Consider the following 26,665-nt stretch of genomic DNA (forward strand, 5'->3'; position numbering starts at 1 on the left):
GCTGCTGGGCTGAAGGTAGAGGATGTGGGCCTAACTGTTGCCTTGCTGCCTCTCTCTATGTGGTCCTCCACCGTTTAACGTCTGTATCCATTAACAGTTAACTCATTGAGTGCCACTGACGTAAATATACGTCAAAGTGTGTTTTCCTGGCACAAGGGGGCGCTGTCATGCTCACCCAAATACTGCAGGTAAGAATAATGGAATAGGACTCCGGTACTATTTTGTGGGTTTTCTCTCTCTGAACTGGGGCCATGATTCATGATACAATAATGATACAATAAAATAACATTTGTAATACAATTTTCAGATGTCTTTTATGTCACTGAAGGCAAAATTATAACATTCAAATCACTGTTTTGCTTGACAGACTCCCTTTCACAAAAATGCATTTTTCTCAGCTTTCTTAAAAAAAAAAAGTGGTCTTTTTGATGAAACTAGCCTCTATTCAACTTAAGATAAATCAAGAATGGAACAAGGTGCAAACAAACATTTTTTTCCTTGACGAAGATGAGAGTTTCTTCTTTCATTTGAGCTATACTGTGTTTTCAGAGTCTTTGTACAAAATATTCTGTGGGTCTTGAAAGATGACTCAAAATGGCCAGAAAAGCTGGCACAAGCCACTTTCCATTATGTAATAGGGCTGGCACTAAATTAGTTAATTTGTAGGTTTAAACACATGAACAGTAACTTGACACAAAACTTTTAGGGAAACTCCAATTTCCGTCTCTCTCACGGCACTCTGAAATATCTCTCTTAACCTCTGGCCCTGCACCTGGTGCAAACCATGTCCCTTAATGACTTTAGCACTAACAGCACCTCTAACACCAGGTCAGCCCACCCCACTGGCCAATATGAAGACAGTGTGCTATGACAACAGAAAGAGTATTTGAATCAGTTCTGCACATTTCATTGTAATTTAATGGAGCTGAATCCAGTGAGCCGGTGTAAGAGCTGATCCAAACAATGTGTAATTTGTACCTGTAGACTTCTCTCAGTCTGTGTTTCTTCTCCTGCTCGTTGACCTTCCTGTCCACAGCTGTGATGAGCTCCTTCACAGAGTGCAGAGCTTCACTCACACAGCTGTGGTCTTCATCAGTATCTGTTGGAGCAGCGAGGTACCACATTACATAAATTAAACACACATCCTAAGAACTTTCAGGTACCACACACTGAGTTACTATGCAGCTACACTGTAAAATCTGACAAGTCAGTATTACTCAAAATAATCTAGGAAACCAATTGCCTGAGACAGTAAAGTAAATCAACAATAAATCGTAATTTCTGTTTACTTTATATGTAACTGTTAAGTTTACTCAAAATTTAGCTTTATTTACTTAATTTTGTGAAGTTGTTGCAACTTCAGTAAACCAAATTAGTCTGACTTAACTTGATCATGACAAAGAGGATTTTGCCAATTATGAAGTTGAGAGATCTTCAAGTTTTGTTTTCTTAACATGTTTAAGAATATACAAATATGACGACTAGTTTGCACCCGTCAGAATGCAGATGTACAACACAGTGAACTTGGTTTACTGACGTTGCTAAAACTTAGAAAGATTGATTCTAAATGAATGATATGATTTCCACACCATCCATTGACTTGTATGCAACACTTGAGTGTTTGTGTGAGGGACTTGTTGCAGGACTTGTCTTCATCTTTACCTTTAGTGTGCTGCAGTATCCTCTGGATGAGAACCGGATACTTGGTGATCCTCTGAGTGACCAACAGAATGCACTCTGGGATACTGAGCCTCCGCACGATGCTGCTGCTCATCGTCCTCTGCACAAACACCAACACACACACACACACACACACAGCTCCTTTCACCATCAAATAACACATCCCATGATATGACATTCCATCCCCTGAGATTTGAGAGAGATACAGAGAGGAGCTGGTGTGAGATAAGTGCTGACCTTGATGAAAGCCTGGAAGCGTTTGTCTTTGGCCTGCAGGTCTTTGTAGAGATTAACGGCTTCATTGTGGCGACTGCAGAACTTCCCGTAAACTTTCTTCATTCGCTCAGCACTGCAGCCTGAAAACTGAAATTAAAAACAACATTCAAACAAAGGGAACGCACACATTGACATTGAACTTGTTGAAGTGGTGATGTCACCTTCAGATATGATTGATTGATTTTTCAAAATAAAGCCAAAAAAGGTTGTTTTTCAGTGGATTCCATACTTAAACTGACATATATGTGAAATTCGAAGGAGTTTTACATTTACCTGGAAGCTGTGGTGCAAAAATGTACCCAAAAAGGCTATTTGGAAAATCTTGCCTAAACATTTTTCGAGTAGAACCTTTCTAAATGTGTTCTGCTTCACTTTATAATAATTTAGAATAATAATCTGTCTGTGCACAGGTAATGTTCACATGTTGTGAAATGGTTTGATGGAGGTTTTGGAATGCAAATGAATAATTTCAAAGGAATTTTCAATCTAAAAGAGTAAAGTTTTGTTCGGCAGAGATAAAATATTTCATATTTCATTTATTGGACCTAATTTCTTCATTAAATCGGGCACCGTAGCATCTGAGAGTCAGATTCCTACTGAAGAAGATTTTCAAAACAAAAAAAATAACACGTTTTAAAAATAATTCAGGTAAAATTAACCTTTTCAACCTGAACAAATTGGCTTGATTTTTTTCCTAACAACATGGGGAGAGGGTGATGGGGAATTTAACAAGCAGAAGGCCCAAAAATTAGCAAGAAATTAGTAAAGTTACATGAAAATTACCAGAAAATAAGCAAAAAAAAAGCAAGACATTAGTAAGAAAATATAAGGAAATTTTCTGAAAATAAGCAAAAATATCAGACATAAATTAGTAAAAAGTTATCTGCAAAGTACCTAAAAAAGAGATAAAAAAAAGTAGGCCTAAGAACCAAAAACAAACAAGAAAAGAAAAGTTATTTTGGTAACATTATTGCAAACATAGAATTATAAAAAAAAATTCTGGACATTTTTCCCTAGTTTTTAGGTCAATTTTTGCTTGACTTTTACAATGTATTTATTTGTTTTTAAATTTGCAGCTCATTTCTTGCAAAATTGCTCACTGGGTGTTTTCCCAGCTTTGGAGAAAAATTAAACTTTTTTTTCAGGCGTCAGACTGTTTGTGAAAGTCTGACTGCAGCATAAGAAAAGTTGATCCAGGTGTTAATGGGATTTAATAGCACAATGCACGACTGAAACAGTCTGATCAGTGTGGGAGTCCTGTAATCTCGTCAGTATTTTTGACCCTAATGTGTAACTTTATTATCCAAACACTTTATCCCCAGAGCAGGTGGTGTTTTCTTCCCAGCAGCCACCTCTCCTCTTTGTCAAGCTCACCTGTTGGAGCAGGACGTCCCCGATGCTACAGATGAAGAAGCTGCTATTGTTTTGGCCCTCAGCAGACAAAGCTCTCTTTCTCTCCAGCAGTCGGGTGAGGAAATGTGAGTGTGTGTCATATAGGTCATCCAAAACGGGGAAAATCTACAGAGAATGATCAACAGACTAGCCCTTAATGTGTGTTTTCTTTTTGATGATTTTCTTAGTAATAATGCTTGTATGTATGTAGGCAGGTGGACTGCTCCTCAGCACATTCATTACCTTGTCCAGAGTGTGAGTTTCCAGCTGCAGCTCCTTCTGAAGCCCTTTATAGTACACTTCAGACATGATCCTCAGTGTCCTCACATGGTGGACCTCTGTCTGGTACAACTCTGTGAGGAGAAAGTTTCCCGTTTCCACAAAAACAAACAAGTGGACAAAGAGCATTCACACATGGAGTTAAGCTTCTCTCCAAATTGACTTCATATCTTACCAAAGATGACATCTTGCTTCTTGATTTCATCTTTCCTCAGCGTTTTCAAGAACTTCTTATCCATTGTACCGCTCCAAGAATCAGCTTCCAGATCTTTAATGTCACACTCAAACTCTCCCATCAGCTGACTGTCGATCATCACAGTACCTTCACACACGCAGGCACGCAGGCATGCAGGCACGCATGCACGCACGCACGCACACACACACACACACAAAGAATAATTCAATCAGAAACAAAAATACACAGTAGTTTTTCAACTGGATTTCACAGGGTGTGTGTGTGTGTGTGTGTGTGTGTGTGTGTGTGTGTGTGTGTGTGTGTGTGTGTGTGTGTATGCATGCTACCTTCATCGCTGAGCGACTCAGTCGAGGCACTGACTTTGCTTCCCTGATTGAGAGAGTCAGTGGACTGGGACAGGAACTTGAGGCCTTTCAGTGGAACATCCTCTAACCTACAAGAAACAAACCCAGGGGCATGAATGTTTAATAGGTCCACTCTCTACAAATAACAATCACTGCCATTAGTTCTATAGCATTCAAACAGGCTGCTTTACACAAAGAATGAGAACAAAGAAATATATACAATAAAATAAAGCCTCCTTTCCACTGTGCAAAAACCCCCAAAAAACATTTACACCTGTTAACATCTGGCTTTTTATTCCAATGGGAAAGTCTACAATCAGCATTCACACCCGGTTAAATGAATCTGCAGTAGACATGGGTATTTATACACTCGGGCTCCAATTGGCATTTATGGAAAACATCCTGGTGAACATGCTTATTACGGTTCCTTAACTGACGAGGCGCCAGCTAATTAATTCTTCTTCTAAGTGGCACTGAAGCATTGATCCAAGTTAGTCTGAAAGAAGTCTGAAAGCGCCCTGAATCAGTAAGAGATATAAAAAGAGAAGTAACCACCTTTAGGTTTTTACAGACCTCTATCCGCGCTGCTTTCTAATATTTACCTGTTCTCCGGCCTGTCCATGACATTGAACGGACACACCAAAACAACCTCCACACACACATATATTCATATCTGTTGCAGAGCTGTATACACTCTACTGGCAAAGGGAAAGCAGTCTTTGGCCTATTTTTAGCAGGTTTACTCACATTTGAAAAACCTGCTTGCTTGCACCAATTTTGGTGAAAAGGGAGTATATCAGTAAAAATGAATCCAATTCAGACAGGGAACAAAAAAGACAGATTACTGCAGAAATGTCACAGTATGAAAATCAGTTGTTAGTGATTTACAGGAGGTCACTGATGTAACAAGGATGTCAGCAGGAGAGGTCTTCCATAGCAAATATAAACACTGCTCAAGAACCCATTATTTACTGCACTTGGACAATCTTATCAAATTTACAGATGCTTGTCTTGTTTAAAAGATTCTGCATGGCATGTCCCTGCCCCCTGAGTGTTGTAAAGCAGAAACAGCTGATGATCGGCACACTGCATCTGTGGCAGCGTGCCTTCAGACATGCAGCTCTCAGATTCATGAATCAGTCTGCCAACACCCATCAGAGACTGTGACACATATCCTTAATTCAAAAAGAACCTCAAACGATGGCAAAAAGACAATCCAGTGTGTGACCATGGAACTAAAATTTTCAAGTAGGCCTTGCTTTTATGATCGATATGCTGCTGTCCCTGTTTTTAAATATCTGATGTGCTCTTATGAAGTGTGCTCTGTTGTATGTACACTGTTAGTGTTCCTGTTTGACTGTATTACATGTGTTCTTTATAGCTGTCGTCACACCTGTCTAGAGACAAGGCCTAAAATGTTAGTTATTCCTTACATACTTTTCATATTTTTACAGTATGGTTTACTTAATTTTGACCCAGCCCACAAATCCCATCATAACAAGTGTTAATACCAAACATGAATATCAAACATGAACCACAGATCTATTTAGTATGTATCAATAACCTATGTGACTGGGCAAATAATTCTTACTGAATGTTTCTGAGAGCAGGGACAGTGTATTTTTTAGGTTTTCCACCACCTGTTTATGGAGAAAAAACAGCTTCTATGACACAATGTCATGTCTAAGACATGAATAATATATGTCTTAATAACATAAAATAAATAAATAATGATTTCAATTTATTTAATTTAACTAAAAATGGCAAGATTCTAGAGTCTTGTCTTCACTGCTAATCTGTATCATAACAAAATCATCATAAATACTATCTAATTATAACTATTAACTAATATTTAAATATTAACTAACATTTAACCGACAAATAAAATAAATATTACTCACTAATAGAACCTCCCCCCCTCAAAATCTGTCACTACTGTACAGAAAGTTCAGTTTCAAGATGCCTAAAATTATAATTTTACCTGATTTGACCCTTACTGGAGGATCTAAAATCCATTCAGTAGATGTGTGTAAAATTGAATATTTTCATTTTTGTGCATTTTGCTTCACTTTAGGAAAAGTAATCAATTTTCAGGATGGTATTTAGGGTGTTTTTACTGCTGTTACATGTCAGACCGGTTCAGATTTGATCCAAATAGTATGTAAAGTTTAAACTGGCACATTCACAGAAAAGCTATTCATATACAATGTCCCTGTAATCTGCAACTGTATTAATAAAAACCAAATAACCTGTTGAATAACCTGCACTCCAAGACTCCCACAATATCACTAAATGATATTTATCTAATAATTTACAATTTTTTAAAATAAGGTTCCCCTTAATTTGTCAGTCTGTGTGTGTGTGTATGTGTGTGTGTGGTGCCTCACCCTGCTATATTGCTGGTGGAGATGCTCTTGGCCAGGTTGCTGTGTGAGTTGAAGATGCTGGGGTGTCTTCTTGGAAAAAGCTGGTCGTCAGGGGTGGTTGCTGTGGACCAGCGTTCCCGTGACGATGAGGATGATGTGGATGATACAGATGATGCTGAAGATGCAGCTAGATATAAACATCAGATTTCACATTTAGGACTTACTATACCAGGAGTAGACTTCCATGCTTTGTTGATTAACTTAACATGGATTTGACAGAATGTAAATTCTTACACAGCGACGGGCAACAGTTTGTGTGATTGTGTAATTGTACTATTGTAAGGCTGCCTTCTTCCAGCCTTTATTTAAAAGATTAAATTCTTAGTTTATCTTGTCAACTTTAATGTCTGCCTTAACATTAGGACAACTCAACTCCTCAGAACACACGAGGCATTTCTCTGAAATCCCTCCACTAAACAATGAGGTGCACCACAAAAAATAGTTCCTCATGTTTTTAACTAAAAGCAAGAGCATAAATCAAATTAGCTTATTTATCTAAACAAATTAGGCAGTATCTACCAAATAAAATAAAACTTAAAAAAATAAATCTCTACTATTTTTTTTTATATATTGTCAACAGGAAAAGACAGTGAAAATGGTACTTTGATGATTATGACTCTATACCACATTTTACTCCAGTTTAAAAGTGTCTTCCATTCACAGACATGATGAAATACAAAGATGTCTGTTTTACTCCAACTTCCCCGCTTCATAAAGCACGCGTCACCTGTGCGTGTGTAGGAGCCATTTAGCATATTTATTCTATATTATTATATAGAATAGTTTGATAAGTAAAGAATACATTATTTTGACCACTAGGTGGTAGTAATACCCTGTAGTCTATGACAGGTTCCATAGTATTTGATGTACAATAGCGTGATTTCAGCCTCACTGAGCTGCAGCATGTATCATGCATGGATGTATGGTTTCATGCTTTTGGTTTTCACACATACAGTGTTGTTGCAATGTCGCTGCTGCATCACTGCCCGCAGATATTAGCACTGTATTTTCATATTTATAAGCACACATTCCTCTCATTTGTGAAGTCCTACCAGCTCCTGCACAACCAACAACACGGTCCTGTAAATGTTTCAAAATCAAATGCCTTGTATCAGCAACTGATGGGATTCTGTCCATAGAGGGCTGTCAGGGGTTCTTTTTTTTTTTGAAAGGGAAAAGGGGAAGTTGACTTTATTGTATTTCCTCATCTCCATGACAGAGAGAGACTTTTAAACTGCAGTAAAAGGTAGTATAGAGTCAATATAATAATCATAAGACCATCTTCACTGTCTATTTCTGCTGACACACGGTATAAATTATCACGTTATAACGTGAAACTTTCTTGTTATAACATGAAACTGATCCATATTTTTTCAATGTTAGAGTGGCAGCAATACGCTTCTGTAAATATTGGACATAATACATGTGCATACCAAATGTCTTATATCTAGGTGAAATGTACTATATGGGGCTACTTTATTGAACTTTTGTAGGGAGAGCTGCTGAGCCATTTTCTGACACCCAAGTAGGGGACCCATAAAATATTAGCCTTTTCACCAGTTTTTCTGGTTTTCAAGTTTCCAAGCACCTTTATGTCTTAAAAATTGATAATAATAATAATTCACTGCATTTAAATATGGTCCTTAAACCATTTGGTGCGTGAGCTGACACAAATAAACTGAATATGTAGATCTCCTGTTTTAAGGCATTTAGAAATGAATTGACAGCTAAGCCAGTGATCACATTTCCACAGCCCATAACTTATCTGCAGAAAAACAAATACACTGTGAAAAATCAGTCACAAAACTATGATGTTACATATCCTTGACTATTTTTAAGTGGAAATACGGAATTCTGGAGCTTTCTCAGTTGGAATTTGGAATGTATCTGCAAATCATGTAGACTTCACTCTGCACAGCTCACTTCCTCAGTCACACTTTTTTGTTTAAAAAGGGTTGACCCCCCTGTGTTGCAGTCCAACCAAAGACAATAAAGTTCAGATGATAATGATGGTCAAGCTTGAGCTGATGTTCCTCTAGGTTCATTCCAATGATCGTGTGTGTGCCACAATCTAATCAGTCATTTTGATCTATGACACATGTCAACATGTTCAACAAGAGTTTGCTGGTGTGAATGTGTTCTTACATATACTTCTCATGGTAACAGCAGATCCTGAAACAGCTTCTGGCAGCAGCTGCTGTTGCTGGAAACAAACACAGGAAATCATTAGGTGAAAGGTACAGTTTGAACATTTTAATTATTTACACATTAAACATTAAATATCTTGTCTTTGTACTGAATCCAATTGCAATTAGGTTGAAAAGGATTTGCAAACCTTTGCATTACGTTTTAATTTAAGTTTTATACAGTGTACCTACTTTTATAGAACGGAGATATAAGAGAGCTTTTATCTCTCTAAACAAATGCAGTCTCGTATGAGCTGAAACAGAAGAACCTGCCCAACAGCAGGAACATGTAGATAGCCAAGCTCGATTTTTATTCCAGATTTTTTTTAAATGACATTTGAACCTTGTGGTCAGATAGCCACTTAATCAGGATTCAGCAAGCTCTATAACTATATATATCTTTGTATTAAATCTACTTTGACTAAACCACACAGTTTATCTCTGACCACTGACAACTCCAATGGCCTTCCTCCCCCCCAGGGTAAGAGTCTTGGTGTTAATCTGGACAGTACTTTGTATTTTGAGGCACACATCAGTGATATCACTCATTCTGCATACTTTCATCTACTTAACATTGACCATCTTTGCTGTCACCTACATCTAACAGCACTCTATTTTTGTTGGATGAATCGTGTTTATTATCGCAATTCTGTCCTCTGTGGGCTTTCTCTCAAATTCTGCAGCTCCTGTTAAATATGAATCAATTTCAACATTCTGCTTCTCACCTTTAAGGCCCTTCATAACGTTGCCCCTTTGTACCTGTCTGAACTACTTCATATCTACACACCTTTCCATACTCTCAGATCCTCTTCTACAAACCAACTCACATCACCATCTGCCTGCCTACCTACTATGGACTCTAAAGTCTTCAGCCATTCTGTCCCTGTCTTTGGGAAACTGTCCTACAAGATATTTACAATATTAACTCTCTTTCCTTCCTCAAATCCTGTCTGAAAACACACCTTTTCAAACCAGCTTATTGGTTCGATATAATGACAACACACACATCGACATTTGGAACTGATGATGACTTGATACTGACGATTTTATACCTTGTTTTACAATTATGATTTTGTCTTGTTATTTCATTAAGTTATTACTGTATATTACTGAAATGTACTATGAATACATTGCTGCTTGTTTCTAATTGTGTCTTGTGCCCTTTCAATGCTTTAAAAAGGCATCTATAAATAAAATGCTATGTAGCATCAGCTTTTCAGACAGCTTTAAAATATTCTACATCTTATTTTTACATCATTGGTACCATTCAACTTTTTAATGACATTTATACTTATTAAACTCATTCTTACTTTTCCAACAGTTCCAGCTTATCCTTCCCCCTAAATATTAAGGCCAGCTTGCAGTGTAATATCAGCTTTTCAAAACTGAGCATTCACACCTGCCATGTCCCATGTCTCAGGAAACTGCAATCTCTAGTTGTTGTTATTATTATTCTTAATGTAAAATTAAATACATTTTAATGTTTTTTTAAAAATAAATTTAGAGATACTTTTCGAGATATATAGGCATAATAGTTGTGTATCAGACCTACCTTTGCTTTGCCCTTTGTACAGACAAACAGAATGTCTCTGCAGCTCTTATGGACATGAGCTCCACAGTCTGTAAACAACACATGATGATAATTAGAAACAAGCTTTTTCATGTGTTCATCTCAAGTGTACACACAAGCCATATACATTATAAAACCATTCTACAAATCTGTAATGCCATAGTCACTGTCTGTGAGGATAAACCACACACACACATACAGTTTCCCCCACAATAACACTGCTCTAGTCACTCTGACAATGAGCTCACACAGACACACCCACAGTGAGGGAATGATGAAACAGCCTGTAAGACTTGTGGAGGAGTTAGTGGAAGGCTTCTCATAAACTGAGTTGACCACACAGCAGCACAGCTCAAGCTTTCATTCTAAAGCACACTGAATCAAAAGCAAAAAAAACAGCAAGTCAGCAAAAACTATGAGAGCTGCTGTCTTAATTAACATAGAGACAGGGATTGTATGTTTCTGCCTCTTTAAAGCTACAACTTCCTGTTAGTTTCACTCTCTTAATTTAACACTGTGGAAAAGAAAAGAGCACTTCATAATTACTTTTCTGATAAACTGCGTGTACAAGATCAAGACAATCTCAAGAGTGGCCAAATTAAGTTTTAGCTCTGTTCTGTAATGTAACTCTAACTCAACCCCACAGACTTCCTCGTCAATAAGCTCAGCTTTTCAGGGTTTAGAGTGTTTAAATAAGATGAACTTTAAAGGACAAATCTGGTTATATTCTGTGTGTTTATGTCTCATAACTTTAGCTTTTGATAACTTTAAATATTGATGAATACGTTTCAGACAGGAGAAGACACACAGCACACAGCAAACACACAGTTGTAAAAACGTTACATTTAGTTAACCCTTTGAACCTGGATCGACATCATTTTTCTTCTGCTGCATTGAAATGCCTTTCAGAATTATTTAAACATTTTAACCCTGAACAAAGTGGTTTGATTTCTTTTAAAAAAGTGGGAAAAAAGGCAATGAGCAACTTGCAAGAAATATCCCACAAATTACTAGAAATTAGTAAATTTAAAAAATAATGTTTAAAGAAGCGTAGGGAAAATGTTCAGAGCAATTATGATAATCAGAATTAGATATTTAAAAAGTTTTACAGAATTGCTATCATTTTCAAGCAGTTTTGTCAAGTCATTTTTATTTTCTATTTTCTTCATTTTTTACTAATTTTCATGTAATTTTTCCTGCTTATTCCCTCTAAAGTTGCTCATTGACTTTTTCCCATGTTTTTCAAAAATCAGGCCAATTTGTTCAGGTTTCAGAAGACTAATGCCAATAACCACGATTGCTGCATTATTATTTTTTTTTTAAGATCTGTAAACAAATCAACAATCAGCAGTGATAGGTGCCTACAGGAAGTCTAAAAGGACTGAAATCATTCATGTGACAAAAGTGTGGGACAAAGAATATAGAGATAATGTATGGACGGACAGATACGAGGGCCTCAGTAACTGCTGCTGCAGACATTCTCAAATTTGTGAAGTGTTATTGATAATAGTGAACATTTTCCCACAAGTGGACAAAAGAGCAAAATCAGCAGAATTTTTTGTGAGCAAACGCCATCAGGCTGTGCTTTATTGCTATTGCTTTGTTCTGAGGATAAACCCTGTGAGCTAGTATAATTGCAGTGTTGATACTGTGCATGGACTCCTGCTGTGACAAGCAAAGAGTTAAAAGGACATGAGACAGATATGTCACATTAGGCTGGTTTCCATGAACCCTCAAATTGTGTAAATTGAAATTGCGAATACAAAATTCACCTAATGGAAACACATCAAAATACAAAAAACTCCTGTTTAAAAAAGTTGTTATGCTCCTATGAGGAGGTATTTTTTGCTTTTATAGATCATATGATATGTAACACCGGGTGGCTGTAATGTGACTTTATGGATCCCAACAGCCATTAAACCCAAATAAGGAGAAGGAGGAGAGGAAGAAGAAGTACAACGTCACATGACATTCTACAAAACATGGCTCGGTATGTGTTGATGGAGGAAGAGACCAATATCTTCTTAACTTACATAACATCACTCAATGGAAACACAGTCATCTCGCAATTGTGTTTTATCAACACTTATCAACACAAAATATCACTTAAGTTTTGCCCAAATTTGTAATGGAAACCCGCCTGGTGAAACTACTAAAGTAAGAGGAAGCCACAGAGGAGGAGGAGGAGGGAAGGAAAAGGAAAGAAATGAGTGAGAAAGTTAAGATGAAACAGAGGAGAAGAAGAAAGAGTGAAGGCAAAAAACAAGAGAGATGGAAGGAGGATGAGGAGGAGGTGTGAGAGTCTTACTGTTGCAGAGGACAGTGTCCTTATGGTTCAGAGGCTTGGTGCAGTGCTGACAGGCCGTGGAAGAAGACAGGGAAGGAGACAGGCTAACTGCAATGGAGAGATGATCGTTTGCACTCTTCCTCTCTCTGTCTTTACTCTCTCGCTCCCTCTCTCCCTTCCTCTCCTTTTCCTGGAGGCAAAAGAGACAAAGGTCATTAATAGAGAAAATATGAAGAGACGTCTGAATGTTTGTTTTAGGTCTCATCAAATGATTTCATATGAAAGTGCCTTGGCTCAGGTTAGTTTAAATGAGTCAGGGTGAAGTCGTGCTCAGTGATTGGCCCACATTGTCCCGTCATACCCACAAATATTATATTATTATATTATATTATTATTATAGTCTAAACTTCAACCATTTGAAACCTGGATTAACATCACTTTTCTTGTGCTGCAGTATTTAAATCTCTGAACCCTGAGCAAACTGGTTTGATGTCTTTCAAAGATGATGAGACAAAAGGCAATGAGCAACATGGCAAGAAATGCCCTACAAATTGCAAGAAATTTGTATATCTAGAGATAATTTTTTTTTTAAATCTAGGGAAAAATAACCCAAAGCACTCCACTTATTAGAATTGTCAAAAGGTGAGCACAGGTGCTAACTGTTTGGTGATGACAAAGCTACAGAGAGACAGAAAACAAAGCTCAGAAACAAACACATTCCTTCATCACTGCTGTGGTTATGTTGAATTGTGGAGTTTTTCCTGGACAGACACGAGGCTCGGCGAGCTGATGCCGCCCACACTTGAAACATTTTAAGGCCTCTGACACACAAATGTAATGTTTAGCTATATAACTAAATGCAGTGTGATTTGACCATATGGCTGTTAACACAATTACCACTTCCTGTCAAGAGAAAATCAATCAACACCATTCCATGCTGTAGTGTAAAATTTGCAAATTTGCATGATTGAACATAAAGCACAAGGTAGATTAATTACCTATTTTTTAAACTGAAATTAACATTTATCCTTAAATCCTGCTTCATCTTTTGGAGTATGTGCACTATGTCATAACCGGATACTGGTGTTCTCACCTTGCCTTTCTTGCTCATCTTGCTGCGGAGGTAGCTGAATGTCCGACTGATTTTAGGTCCTCCTTTTCCCTCAGTTTCACTCCGCAGAGGACCCGGCTCCTCCTCTGATATACTGACCAACACACACACGCTATCATGAAGCAAGTATGCCTTGATATGCAAAACAAAGGAGTGAAAAGGCTGCTTATTTTAATCTAACTGAACCCTTTTTGCCAGTGAGTTACACCAAAATAAAGCAATCTCATTACTTCTTTTTGTGATGCTACAGAAGTGCTTCTATTAGAATTACTGACTGGCTGAAACTAACTTTACTGCATTAAAAATCAAATCACAGTTTGATTGTGGTAACATGCACTGAACTACAGCATGTGTCAATATTTAGAAAGTGACTGTGTTTGGCAGTAAGGGTGTGATATGAAATACAAGAAGACTGTAAAAGCAAAACTAATCACAGTGTAACAACACTTTGAGCTTCGTCTTACCTGTATTCCAGTGATCCGGAGTTACTGGAGAATGAGCTCATCCCTGCAGTGAGGAAAGAGGACAGACATCATCTGATCAGAACAACACAACCACATAGCAATACTATTTCTGTGATACCTGCAGCAAAGGGTTCAGACACACATTTACTAATGAAATCTGGTGCAGCAAAATGACAGTTAGAGACAGTGCTGATATATAAGTAAAGAGTTGACCAGGGGAAAAAGAGGGAAACTGTTGGCCCAAGAGTCTTACCAGTAATGAAAAAAGGAACATTACGATTATAAGACCACCTGTCCATGTAGCAAATACAAAACTGAAGATACAGTAGGCAGAGAAATCTGATTTAAATCCAGTCTATTATGATGACTGCACAATGTGCATCCAACCAAATGGTGAGCACATCATTTAATATGTACATTTCTTATTCATGGTTAACAGTTTATGATGTATGCATACTTTCTATTCTGTAACTGTACATTTTATTGACATAATGTACACTCTCATTTACACTGCTAAATTTGTGCTAAATATAGGCTCTCATGTCTATTTTGCAAATCTTGGTGGTGCTTTCTGTGGTTAGTTTTGGCCACCACTGACCAACAACTCATGGGGACGAATAAATTGACTCAGCACTCTGTAAACTCTCCTTTTGCCAACCTCTAGCTAGCTGCTTGCTAGCCAGGTCACTGTTTTTAAATATAAAATTCAGCAAACATGGAGAAGAGATGGAGGAGAATGGAGACCAGCTGAACCAGCATCCTGCTAGCATTGTACTGGCAGTGGAAAATAAACTGGCCGACCTCTGTGCCACATCAGTTTCCAAAAGGATATCAGGAACTGTGATATCCTTTGATTCACAGAAAATAAATCCTGGACAGCACCATTCAACCATGTGACTCTCTCTATATGCTGAACTGACAGAGCAGGGAACTCTGGGAGAGAGGGAGAGGTGTGCTTTATGGTGAATAATGACTGCTGTGATGGTGGGACTGCTGGGTGCTGTGCCTGTCCTGCTGTGGATCACTGCTATATGCCGTGCAGAAGCAACTACAGAGCAGCTGTTTTGCAGGAGAAGTGACCATACGGCCACAGAGGTTAAGATGTGAGGACAGTTAAGTTATTCCACAATCAGACTTAAGCAAATGCTGTTTCCCTACATTGTATTTGGGCTGTTGGGGGTGTGTTTGTTAACGTACCAGTGCGACATGAAATGTGATACAGGAAGTTCATTTGGAGTAACAAACCGATGTGTCTAAAGATCTATGTGACACCAAAATAATGCATTGTGGTTTATAAAAGTGTGATGAAACAGGATTTTACAACTCTGGATAGCTATCCTGTTGGAAATACTTTTATCTTCTGTCCCAGTGAGCAAGAGGTAAACATTAGAAATACAGTACTCTCAATGCGAAGTGATTTAACAGTGATGTGTGTTTGCATGGATGGAACAAAGCAGCTTTCTGGATGACATCACACTGCACTGCAGCAGAGACTGAGTCTGGTTTCACTTGTCTGCCAGAAGTTTTTGGGTTGCACAGATATGAAACTGGTCCTCTCATCTACAGGAAGTCTTTATAAGAAAGCACCGCTTCCCATGGTTCTCTAAAGTATTTCTTTGAAGGTGAGCTCATGAAAGGTTTTGGTGTGTTTAATAAACTGTAGCTCTAAAGACGGACTTTCATTTTAGGAAAAGCAGCATTTTGATGCAGGTCAGCAACCATGGACAATCATGTGGAGGCAGTGACCAGGCATTCAGGACCAGGGAGAGTCAAATGGACAGATGAGACACTTCTCTACTTTTAAACTATGCAGGGAACTTTAATGTCAAAACAAACCCACATGTTCTCCTCCCTTCCACATCTACTTATGATGTTTTAGGCATCCTTGTGCATCAGCTGTTTAGGCTCTGGGATGCTCTTACAGTGAGGTCAACAAATGCACATGGTGGGATGATGCAGCACATCCTAATATTTACACAGACTGGTATAATGGTTAGGACTGGGCAAAAGAGTTACATGGTGAGATGTAGAAGGAGAAAACACACATACACACGTACCAACACAGTAAATGAACTCCCACACAAAAGTCAGTTGTTTGTGAGACCCATCCACCTCCCCACCTGATCACCCGCCCTATAAGCGCACTCATACTCCTTATATTATGTGGTCACTGGCAGTGTTATTATGATGCTGTCCTTCAGTGTTTCATGCGCACACGACTAGTTCCATCTGGCGGCGTTCTCTAGTGATAGTGCCTGTGCAAGTTGCACGTGAACACACCTGATGCTATCTGGCCATCTGCGGTGTACAATAATAATGCCACCGGTTTTGTCCACGCTCATCTGACCTCATCCAGCTGCGTTCTGGTTAAATGTGGAAGATGGCTTTTGGCATCATGCTTGTATGCTGCAAGCACTGACAGAGCGGCACTATTTGACGAGTTTGGAGTGAAAATGGGCTAACAAACAGATGCTCTTACATTGAGCAGTAGAAAACTATTAGCGTCTTTTCTACACATGCAGCAGTTCCAGGAGGAGATGAACACATTTTAGTGAGCACATGTAACACTTTTTTGGACAGTGTTACGAGACACCACACCGACAGACGAAACATTGTTCTTCATTCATCATACTTACTCCCTCCCTCCTCCTCTTCACTGGAGGAGGAGCAAATAGAAAATAGTCTATTTTTGGGGTGGAGCGGTGAGATACAGAAGCTGACTCGCCGCTTCGACTGAGGAAATCCACTCACTACAGGGTATCGATGGGATGTAGCAAGATGAACAGGAAAACAAAAGAACAATCTTACTGCACATGTTTAAGAGTACAACTTCGAAACTACAGGTGGCAACAGGATGAAGGTATGAAGTAAAAGATCAAAAATGAAGGGTAAAAAAAATATATAAAAACAGACTGCTGATTAACCAGAAACTCACCATCTGCATCACCTTGACTGATGGTAACCATGGAGATGGATTTGGTGAGGGATTGGTGATGGAACACAGGAGGACAGCTGTTTGTCAGTGACAGTACCTGATGTGATGACTAAAAAACACACACGAGGGACACCACAGGTGACAGTTGGGACATAGATGGAGCGGTAAATCGAGAGCTTTGCCTTTGTTGTAGAAAACGCTGTATAAGTATATGCATGGATAGGGGCAATTTATATTCTTCACTGGGCGAATTATTGTCTATACTCATCGTACCTTTTATTTTGAAAATCCAAAATGATCAGGAGGCTAGATTTAGCTTTTTCTCTTTTTTCACTGCAGTTTGTTTTCAGGGGATCATGAACATGTACAAACAGCAAAATGAAGAATAACTGCTGAAGCTTCAGCTGAGCAGCTGCCTGCAGGAGGCTCTCTAAATTTATTTCACTGATAAGAATTTAAAATATCGAGACACAAACACACACACACACACACACCTGGCTATCGATGCTGCTTCCGTCTCCATCCTGCTCCTTCTCAGTGAGGGAAAGCAGTGAGCCTCTCTCCTGGTTGTCCAGATGTAAACTCCTCCCTGCAGACCTCTCCTGTTGGTCACTGAGGCAGGGACCCTGAGCATGGAGCGCTCCCCTCTCTACCTGCAGACCCTCCAGGCTGTAGCTGGGTGCAGAAACACAACACAAACATAAAACTATCATGTTCTTCTACTTGTTGTTGTGCTGTGCAGCTGAACTGATGTACATTTCTGGGTGTGTTTTACATTCTAGTTAATGATTTAGCCTCTGGGGGAAACCTATTCTGATTACCTTCTGTTGTCTATTTGCTCCTGATCAGGACGACGCAGGGTGGATGGACACCAGCTCATACTGGAGAGACGGAAAGATGGAGGAATGACAGGTGGAGGACGTGAAAACATGGAGAAAAAGAAGAGATGTGTGAGAGAGAGATAGCTACATATTTGATGAAAGGATGTTAAAATCTTGATTAAGACTAAGGAGATGGATTAATGATGGTGATATTGATAACATGAATGACGGACTCCTCGTATCTATTGAAATGATGCGTGCACAGCAACATAGAAGGAGTCTGGTGGGAGACAGCTGTGTGTGAGCTGCCTAATGTTTAATAGGCCCCAATCACCAACTGCTGTCAGGACACTGTTTAATCAGGGTGTAAGAAAATATTAATACACTTGAGTATCGCCATACTTTGCGTTGGGATACTGTATCGATATTCAAAAATAAAATATTGATTTTTGATCAGCCGTTTCCTATGCATTCATAATGTAGCTGCGCTTAATTTTGTGATGTGTTAAAACATCCAGACCGCTGGTGGCAGTGTTCTATCTTTAGCCAATTCACTCTTTCGTTCTGACGTAACAACACTCACCGTGTATAGAGCTGAAGTGTGGGCTCATTTTGGCTTCCACAATAAAGAAGGAACCAAAGACTTTGACAGGACCCATGCTGTTTGCAAAATGTGCCATGCCAAAGTCAAATATTCGAGGAACACAATGAATCTGAGAGCACACTTGTCAAGACACCATTCTGATGTGCAGCAAATGGAGAAGCTAACAGCTTACTCTAAAAAGCGAGTGGATCCATTTCAACTCACTATGGATCAAGTTGAAGCAGCAAAGTTTCCACCAACTTCAACTTGTGCAACCAAAATAACAAGGTCGATACTTTATTTAATTTGCAAAGATTTGCATCCTCTTAGTGTTGTAGCGAATGAAGGTTTCCATAATATGGTGAATACAATGGAGCTTCATTACCCCATACCCTCCTGTCAATGCATCACTTACATCGCTATGTCCAAGTTGTACACGGAGGTCAAAACGAGGGTGCTGGAATCTTTCAGCTTTGCTAAGAGAGTTGCTTTCACATGTGACGCTTGGGCATCGAGGGCCACTGAATCATACATCATTATAACAGCCCATCACATTACAGATGAGTGGAAGCTGGATTCACGTTACAAACAAGAGCAATGCATGAGAGTCACACAGGAGAGAACATCACAGTGTTACTGAAGGACGCTGTTACTGAATTGGGGTTGGAAGCAAAAGATCCCATCATTGTAACCGACAATGCATCCAAGATTAACATAGTGGCTGATAACCCATGTGTGATGCTTTGCACAAAGCCTGAATCTTGCCTCACAGAAGGCAATGAAATTGCCAGAAGTGGCACGACTACTTGGCAGGATGTGCATGTAACTTCGTTTTTCAGATGCACCATAGCCAGCCGCCAGCTAAAAATCAAACAAGCGCAGCTACAGCTACCAAAACAAGGTGGAACAGCTCTTATGATAGGACAGAAAGATTTCTAGAACAACCAGCCATCTGTGCAGCAGTCCTTTCATCAGAGGTCAGACGGAGGGAAAAGGATATCTTCACACTGAATGACATTGACATCACATGCAGAGAGGGAGTTCTAAAGGCACTGAAGCCAGTGAAGGATGTCAGAGGAGAGCATGCCCACTCTGTCTATCATCGCACCACTCCGTGCCAAGCTTGTTATGGGCACAGAAGAGAGCCTGAATGACAGTGAGACAGTGAAGGACATCAAGGCTGCTATAGCACAAGATCTGGGAAAGAGATATGCCAAAGAGAGGGAGACACTTTGCATCAGCTCTTGATCCTAGGTTTAAGGATCTGCCCTTTCTGTCAGAAGCAGAGGCCAAAGAGACCTACTCCAAGACGACTGATGCTGTGGTGGCTGCCATCAAGAAGCAACAGAATGTAAGTAAATAGTAATTATAAACCTCGAGACCTCCAGGATTCTCTCTTGTGAGCCATTTTGCATGTATAGCCATAAAACAGAACGTTTTTGTAACCTGACCGTGCATTGTCCAGTCTGCCCCAAATTTCTCAGGCTGGATCAGACTCCTGGCCTTATGACATGTCAATGCCAACACCAAGTCAAAGTCATAGTGCCACCGACTGGCAACAGGAAATCACATGTCTTATACTTTGTTGTACTCCATGAGAATACAATTAATCAGCTGCAGCTAATTTAGAATGCTACAGCACAAGTTCGAAGACCAGAAGAACGCACATTGTTTAAAAAACTTTACACTGCTGCCTGTTAGTTTTTGCCTTACTTTTTAAAATTATTTTCTTACTTTATAAGTCATTGCATGGCCTTGCACCAGATGACATCTAAGAGATACTTTTGATTTATGAAGCTGGAAGGACCCTAAGATCCCCCAACTCTTTTTTTTTAGCTGTACTAAAAAGTAGAACTAAAATTTTCAGAGATTCTGATTTCAGCTATCTAACTCCAAAATGCTGGAACAGACTGCCGGAGGATCTGAGAGGAGCTGGAAAGTCTATCTTTTTAGTCTGGCTTTTATGTAGTGTCTTACTATCACAGTTCTTTGGTTTATTCATATTGTATTTATTGAGATCCAACAGCTGAGGCTGATAAGCTGGAGTTGATACATATCACTGCACCATATCAGACTGAAACATTCCAGCTTCCCTGCTCCTGCTGATAGTGTGGAGACACTTCATTTACTCATACTCTTAGGACTTTTCCATTGAATACCAAGCATATGCATGCGTGTGTGTGTGTGTGTGTGTGTGTGTGTGTGTGTGTGTAGAATTAATGTCATGTAAGCAACCTGAGGCTGCAAAGCTGATTTAATCATTGTACTCCAGTCATAAAAGACAAGAATGCTGAAATGCTTGACTATTGTAAAGGAGGATATTGGTAACATGATCATGTTTTGAGAGCTTCAGATATTGTTACAGAATACTGTTCAACCAGCAGGAGGACTCACTTTGTTATTCAGTGTAAGCTAAGATAAGATGTGGAAAGAACAAGGTGGAAATTCAACAAATGAAGCACCCACTCATCTCTGTACACACAGACAGTCTCAGATTGTCATCATTTTTGGGCTTTTCTAGGTCACATGATGCTATGGCTATGTGGTTGTCAGTAGGAGCTGGCTCCCTCATGATGCAGCAGATGCTACTGTTACTGTTACTCTCTTACTATCACATAACTCTTCAAAAGTTGAGCGGATCATCTGGAAGTTCTGAATCCACAATTCCTCTTTGAAATGGTGGACTATCACCTCCAAGAAATCCCTCATAAGTGACCGCTCCTACGTATAAGGGGCTCGACTTTCCATTATGGCTCCATAACACGCCTATGTGGACTTGGATAGTAAATAATGACGGCTAGTGTGGTGGCTGTAATAGAAATAAAGCTGCTAATGTTTTGAACATCCATCGCCAAGCTTCTTGGAATGTTATCACTAGAGGAGAAGTTGCAGAACATCACTCATTGAAAACACAGTCATCTTGCAATTGTCTTTTATCAACATTTCGAACATGTCGCTTAAGTTTTGTGCAATTCTGTAATGGAGACCTGTCTAGCATCTTATATGGCCAGTCCTTTGGCTTAAACACATGATATATAGCTTTAAGAGGAAGAAGAAAGTGGGCATGAAAAGAAACAACTTGGTGTGTAAGAGAAACAGGTGACAGATGAAGGTGTACCTTCTCCTGTGGAGGGGGGGCTTGGCTCTCTTCACCTCTCCTGTTAGACTCTTCCATGAGCTGAAAAAGGGGACAGACAGGCTATTAGTGGAAAGAAGAGGAGGGACAGACTGACAGGGTTCAACTGACAAATAGAGGTAAGGTTTATTTTACACAAAGCCAAGTGTTCTTTTTCTTAGTCCTCAAAATAACAACTGTCTGCTGTTTGAATATATATTATAATTATGGTTTAAATTGCTGTGATCACACCATTGCAACATCCCATAGAGACCGATTTCTGACAAATAATGGCTGACACAGACATTTCAATCTTAACGAGCAACTTTGGCTTGATTGCTGTCCCAAATAACATATTTAGATTCTGATACATCCCTTTTAACACACAGGAAAGCATGGCTGTGGTGAATGGCTCAGCTCTGTCTGTATTAGGAAGAGCACTACTGTCCATGGAAACTAGTGCTTCCACAACATAAACACATAGAATTACTCTTCCCACCAAATGAAAAGTTGGATAAAGTATCAAATAAGGTATTTAATTGATTCTGTTCATAAATGTGGAAAAATGAAGAGTGCAGTTTGTATCCGCAAGTAAATCTTCAACAGTGGAGAAGGTGTAAGACATGACTGAAGCAGAAAGAGGAGAGAAACACAGCTGCTATAAGAGCCGCTGCTGCTCAGAGGTCAGCAGTTTTCCCACCATATTGAAAGGGTGTTGTTGGGACACTTTGGGATTACTTTCGCCCTCCATCTCTCTGGGACATGATGGTCCTCGGATGGCTCTCTGAAGACTGACAACACCTGTGAGGTTTTGGTGAGGTGTGAGAAAGAGAGATTTGGTTGGAAGCCGAGCACCTGTGCTGTGTGATGTCTGTGTCTGCAGCGGCGCTGTTGGTTCCTGGCTCCCAGCTGTGACGACGGAGTGGAGACAAGGAACGGATGGTGGCTCGCAAGATGGCAGAGGAGACGGGATTTTCTGAGAGCTTGTCTTTTTCCTCTTCTTCCTCTCCTCCTCCATCTGTCTGGCCTGGGATGTGAACATACACACAAAGCTTTTATCTACTGTGACTCTTATGAACAACATTAGCTTTTAAGGATTGTTTTCTCTCCATTTATGCCTTTATAACAATTATTTGGGCCTTGGTTGCGCTGATGCCTTGATCCTGCTGGACACCACTTTCTACTACCATTAATCTGAGTCATGCTTCCACATTTTATATAAGCATGGCACTGTTATCAACACTTAGGACAGAGGGATGTCATATGCTGTAAAGCCCCCTGAGGCAAACTGTGATTTGTGATAATGGGCTTTATAAATACAACTGACTTGACATGATAGCAGAGAGAAATGTGAGGAGAAGTGTGAAATAATTTGTGACAAGGGTCAGTGGTGCAATTTAGGGCTGCAGTCAATAGTCAGCACCATAAACCCTCTACGATCAGGTCCAAAACATCACCTTCCTTTTTTAGATCAGCTGAATAGATTGTGAGGTTGTGTACTGACAAACACTAAATGAGGTTTCTGTTTTAAATTCAGTTTCAGGTTAACATAAGCATGTAAATTACAAAGGCATACTCTACGCTTGCAATAATCAGAAGAACTCTTCAAAATGTATGCAAAGAGATATTTTTTAACATTTTACAAATCCCTGATGAGATCACATCTCTTTTGTTTTTCACATCTCTAAAATGTGAAAGTTCAGAGGAGGTCTGAAAGAGATGCTGTATGGGAAGAGGTTAAGAAAATTGCCTTTACCAACTCCAGCATTCAGGAGACACAAAGGTGACACTACTGAGTTATAAGTAATGATTGAGTTAGTTAGTGAGCTTGTTCACAGATTATATGATATTTTGTCTGAGCCTTTTATCCACTGTTTGAATAGATATGATTTAAGACAAAACTCCTTAAAATTAAAATTACGTCCACTGAGGTGTGTCTCTGAAAAGTGAAAAAACGTGTTCGCTCTTTGGGCTGCAACATGATACCATATACTATATATATATAGTGTGCCTGACCTCTGTCCTCTGTTTCTGACTTCCAGGACAGTCTGGGGCTCCGAGGGGCCACAGCGTCAGGTATGCCCACCGACAAAGCCTCCTCAGTGGGACTGAGAGCTTCCTGTGTCAATGCATCATTTGCGGTTGAGCAGGAGACATGGACCCCGCTGTCCTTGTCTCCAACACAGAGGGGGGGGTCTAGAGGCTAAAGAGGAAAAGGAGACATATGAGATGAAGCAGAAAACATCACCATCAGTCACTGGGAAACACACTCATGTTCAAATTGTCTCAAGTCTCAGTTCCCCTTCTTGCTGCCTTGATGTTTTACCCACTTGCTTCTTTACTGACAGCCTGGTAAAACAACTCACTCTCATAGTTAATGAACGACTACAGGCCAATTTCAAACTTACCATTTTTAAGTAAAGTTACTAAAATAGTTGTCCACCAGCAACTTAGTAACTTTTTATTGCAAACAATTGCTTTGATAACTGTTACTCAGATTTTTGGTCCCATCAAAGCACTGAGACTGCACTCATACAGGTAATAAATGACATTCGCCTGAGCGCAGAGGGAAGAGCAGCCATGTGTCATCTGTGGAGTTGCAGGATCATAAGGAAAGTGAGTGAAAAAGTCTTCTTCAGGAACAAGTGAGTCGCACTACAGAGGAATTAAAATTAAACTGTCTCTCTGTAATTGCATGCACAGATATTTGACAGAATTTACAGCACTGTGCAGAAATGTGCAACAGACACATTGTTGCAACTACTGACCCTTAATCTGTAGACCTGTTAAAGCTGGGCGTCCTATCCAGGGTGTTCTCAGCTTCTAACCCAATGACACCTCCAGTCCCCCGGAAACCCTGAATAAGTGCTTACAGACAGCGCACAGATCTTTGATGAGAACTTTGGGATTTATCTACAGTCTTTGTGGAACAGCTAGTCCACTGGTTTTCCTCTGGTTCCTGCCAAGATCGAGAGGGAAAAGTGTTCCCTGTCTGTTACGCAACACTCCTTTCCCCAGAGGTTCTCCGATCCTGGTTACATTAAAGAAGTGTGGATGTAGGAACTGCAGTTGTACTCTTATTTCTGACCCTGACAGAAACAAAGTGTGTTACTAATTTCAGCTGCTGTGCTGACATAAAACCAGCATTTATGTGCAGTACCACCAGAGATCTGAATGCAAGCTCTGGACCATGAGCAAACACATGGACATGTGTGTGTGTGTGTGTGTGTGTGTGTGGTACCTTTTTAAAGACACTGTCATCCAGTTGCACATTGACTTTTACGCTGTCTTCGTCTCTATGCAACAAACACGTGGACACACACTCGTTGGACACCTCCGTGTTTGGAGGAATGTCTAGACAGAAAAAAAAGAGGGAGGAGACCAAGCAGAGACAAAAACACCTGGCTGGATTAGTGATCACGGTCAGTGCACGATTAAGTGAAACATATAATACCTAGTTATTCTAAGCAAGTCCCTTGTTGCTAGCCTGGTAAAACCATTCTGATGACATGAGCTCAACATTCTGTGTCACTCTCTGTATCAGTCTGGACTCTCTGTCCCCCCAAACACTTAACAGAAATTACCATCCATTCAAGCCAATCAGGGAAACTGCTGTAGTTGAAAATGTTGGCAGCCAATCAGGGACTATATTATCGGTGATGACGCGGCGTGCAGGCCACTGCTTGCAGAACAGCAATAGTAAGTAAACACAGCAATACGTGAAGTTAATCAGTAAGAACAGAAACAAGTGGATAAACTTGTGGAGTGTGTCAGAGGAAAATACTTTTTCTGCCATTTTTCTGACTGGATTTGGCCTAATCTTGATTCATCAACTACTGCAGTTGGTAATGAAGAAGTTGTTCCCCAGTAAAAAATGTTCATTGTTGTTTCATCACTGATTGTTGTAGATCAGGATCATGTCATACAAATGTTAAGTACAGATACATTATATTTTTTAGATCATAACTGACTTTTCAGTGACATATGTATTGATGTAGTAGAGGCTAGGGATAAAGTCAGGATTGACTGAAGAAGTTTGTCCATCAAAACAAGTATTCTTACCAACAAAAAGTGTTTGGAGCAATAGAGTCCAGACCGACACAGAAAGAGAAACACAATGTTGAGCTCTCTTCATCAGGCTGCTTCTACCAGGCTCGCTTTTGCACTGCTGGGTGCAATCCACCAAGACAGGAAGTTCACCTCATGCCACTCAAACCATAGAGAACCAGTCTAAGTGTGTGTGTGTGTGTTTGTGTGTGTTAATGTGAGTGATGTAGTTTTAATTTAAAAAAATCTTAAGGTTTGAATCTGTTGACAATTGAAACAGCGGAGACGAATGTCCACGGAAGAACATAAAAGGGAAGCACCAATCGGAAACAAACAGGAACCGATGCAGGGTTAATCAGCCAATCGGATTCAAAGGTTTTACTGTGTGAACGTGATGAGTCATGATTAGGCTTAACTGATAAAACACAGAGGTACCGCTTAAAAAAAAAAGCATCCTATGGCAAAAACCCTAGGTTGTATTGTTGAAACCTCTCTACTGAAGACAAAGATTTGCTGAAGACATAGATATATATCATTTGTATGGATAAAATTGAAAATGACTGAAAAATCTCTACATTTGGGGTTTTGTTAAAAACTTGATTAGGGGAAATAACATTACAGCCAATGGCAGAGGGAAGTGATCTGTTGTTTCTTTGAGGCAGAAAAAGAAAAACTCAAAGCCCTGTTGCTGGGTACATTATCTGAAAGAAGACAGAACTTTCTACATTTTGATGTATAAAATGTGTATGAGAAGGGAAAAATGTTGGTGCTACTGGAGTTTAAGTCAGAAAATCTTGTGAAAGTAGAGGAACAGAAAGATCTAGACATCATCCACTCTTAGCAGCACAATAGAGTAGCCCAGAAATGAATTAGCATTTCATTTCAGTACCTCCGGTTCCCTTTTCTCAAAGTCAAAGAGTTTTTTGAATGGGTTTATTTTGTTAGGAGCCTGA

General features: G+C 39.6%; 1 protein-coding gene across 6 annotated transcripts in view; it reads right to left on the reverse strand.

Moving 5' to 3' along the window:
• The window catches only part of akap13 (A-kinase anchoring protein 13), a 75,289-nt gene that overhangs the window by 15,402 nt on the left and 33,222 nt on the right, over window positions 1–26,665 (reverse strand). For all 6 annotated transcript variants that reach the window (XM_042496485.1, XM_042496487.1, XM_042496486.1 and 3 more), the window contains 20 exons: window positions 24,907–25,019; window positions 23,682–23,868; window positions 22,521–22,692; window positions 21,669–21,728; window positions 17,968–18,027; window positions 17,641–17,821; window positions 17,147–17,255; window positions 14,212–14,254; window positions 13,730–13,841; window positions 12,658–12,826; window positions 10,332–10,399; window positions 8,739–8,796; window positions 6,555–6,720; window positions 4,150–4,256; window positions 3,803–3,949; window positions 3,592–3,701; window positions 3,331–3,474; window positions 1,918–2,043; window positions 1,663–1,780; window positions 979–1,099 (listed from right to left, as the gene is read on the reverse strand). In XM_042496485.1, the coding sequence (XP_042352419.1) occupies window positions 979–1,099; window positions 1,663–1,780; window positions 1,918–2,043; window positions 3,331–3,474; window positions 3,592–3,701; window positions 3,803–3,949; window positions 4,150–4,256; window positions 6,555–6,720; window positions 8,739–8,796; window positions 10,332–10,399; window positions 12,658–12,826; window positions 13,730–13,841; window positions 14,212–14,254; window positions 17,147–17,255; window positions 17,641–17,821; window positions 17,968–18,027; window positions 21,669–21,728; window positions 22,521–22,692; window positions 23,682–23,868; window positions 24,907–25,019 (2,371 nt within the window). The remainder of the gene's footprint in view (window positions 1–978; window positions 1,100–1,662; window positions 1,781–1,917; window positions 2,044–3,330; window positions 3,475–3,591; window positions 3,702–3,802; window positions 3,950–4,149; window positions 4,257–6,554; window positions 6,721–8,738; window positions 8,797–10,331; window positions 10,400–12,657; window positions 12,827–13,729; window positions 13,842–14,211; window positions 14,255–17,146; window positions 17,256–17,640; window positions 17,822–17,967; window positions 18,028–21,668; window positions 21,729–22,520; window positions 22,693–23,681; window positions 23,869–24,906; window positions 25,020–26,665) is intronic.

This window comes from Plectropomus leopardus, chromosome 11, assembly GCF_008729295.1.
Source record: "Plectropomus leopardus isolate mb chromosome 11, YSFRI_Pleo_2.0, whole genome shotgun sequence".
NCBI classification, from domain to species: Eukaryota; Metazoa; Chordata; class Actinopteri; order Perciformes; family Serranidae; genus Plectropomus; species Plectropomus leopardus.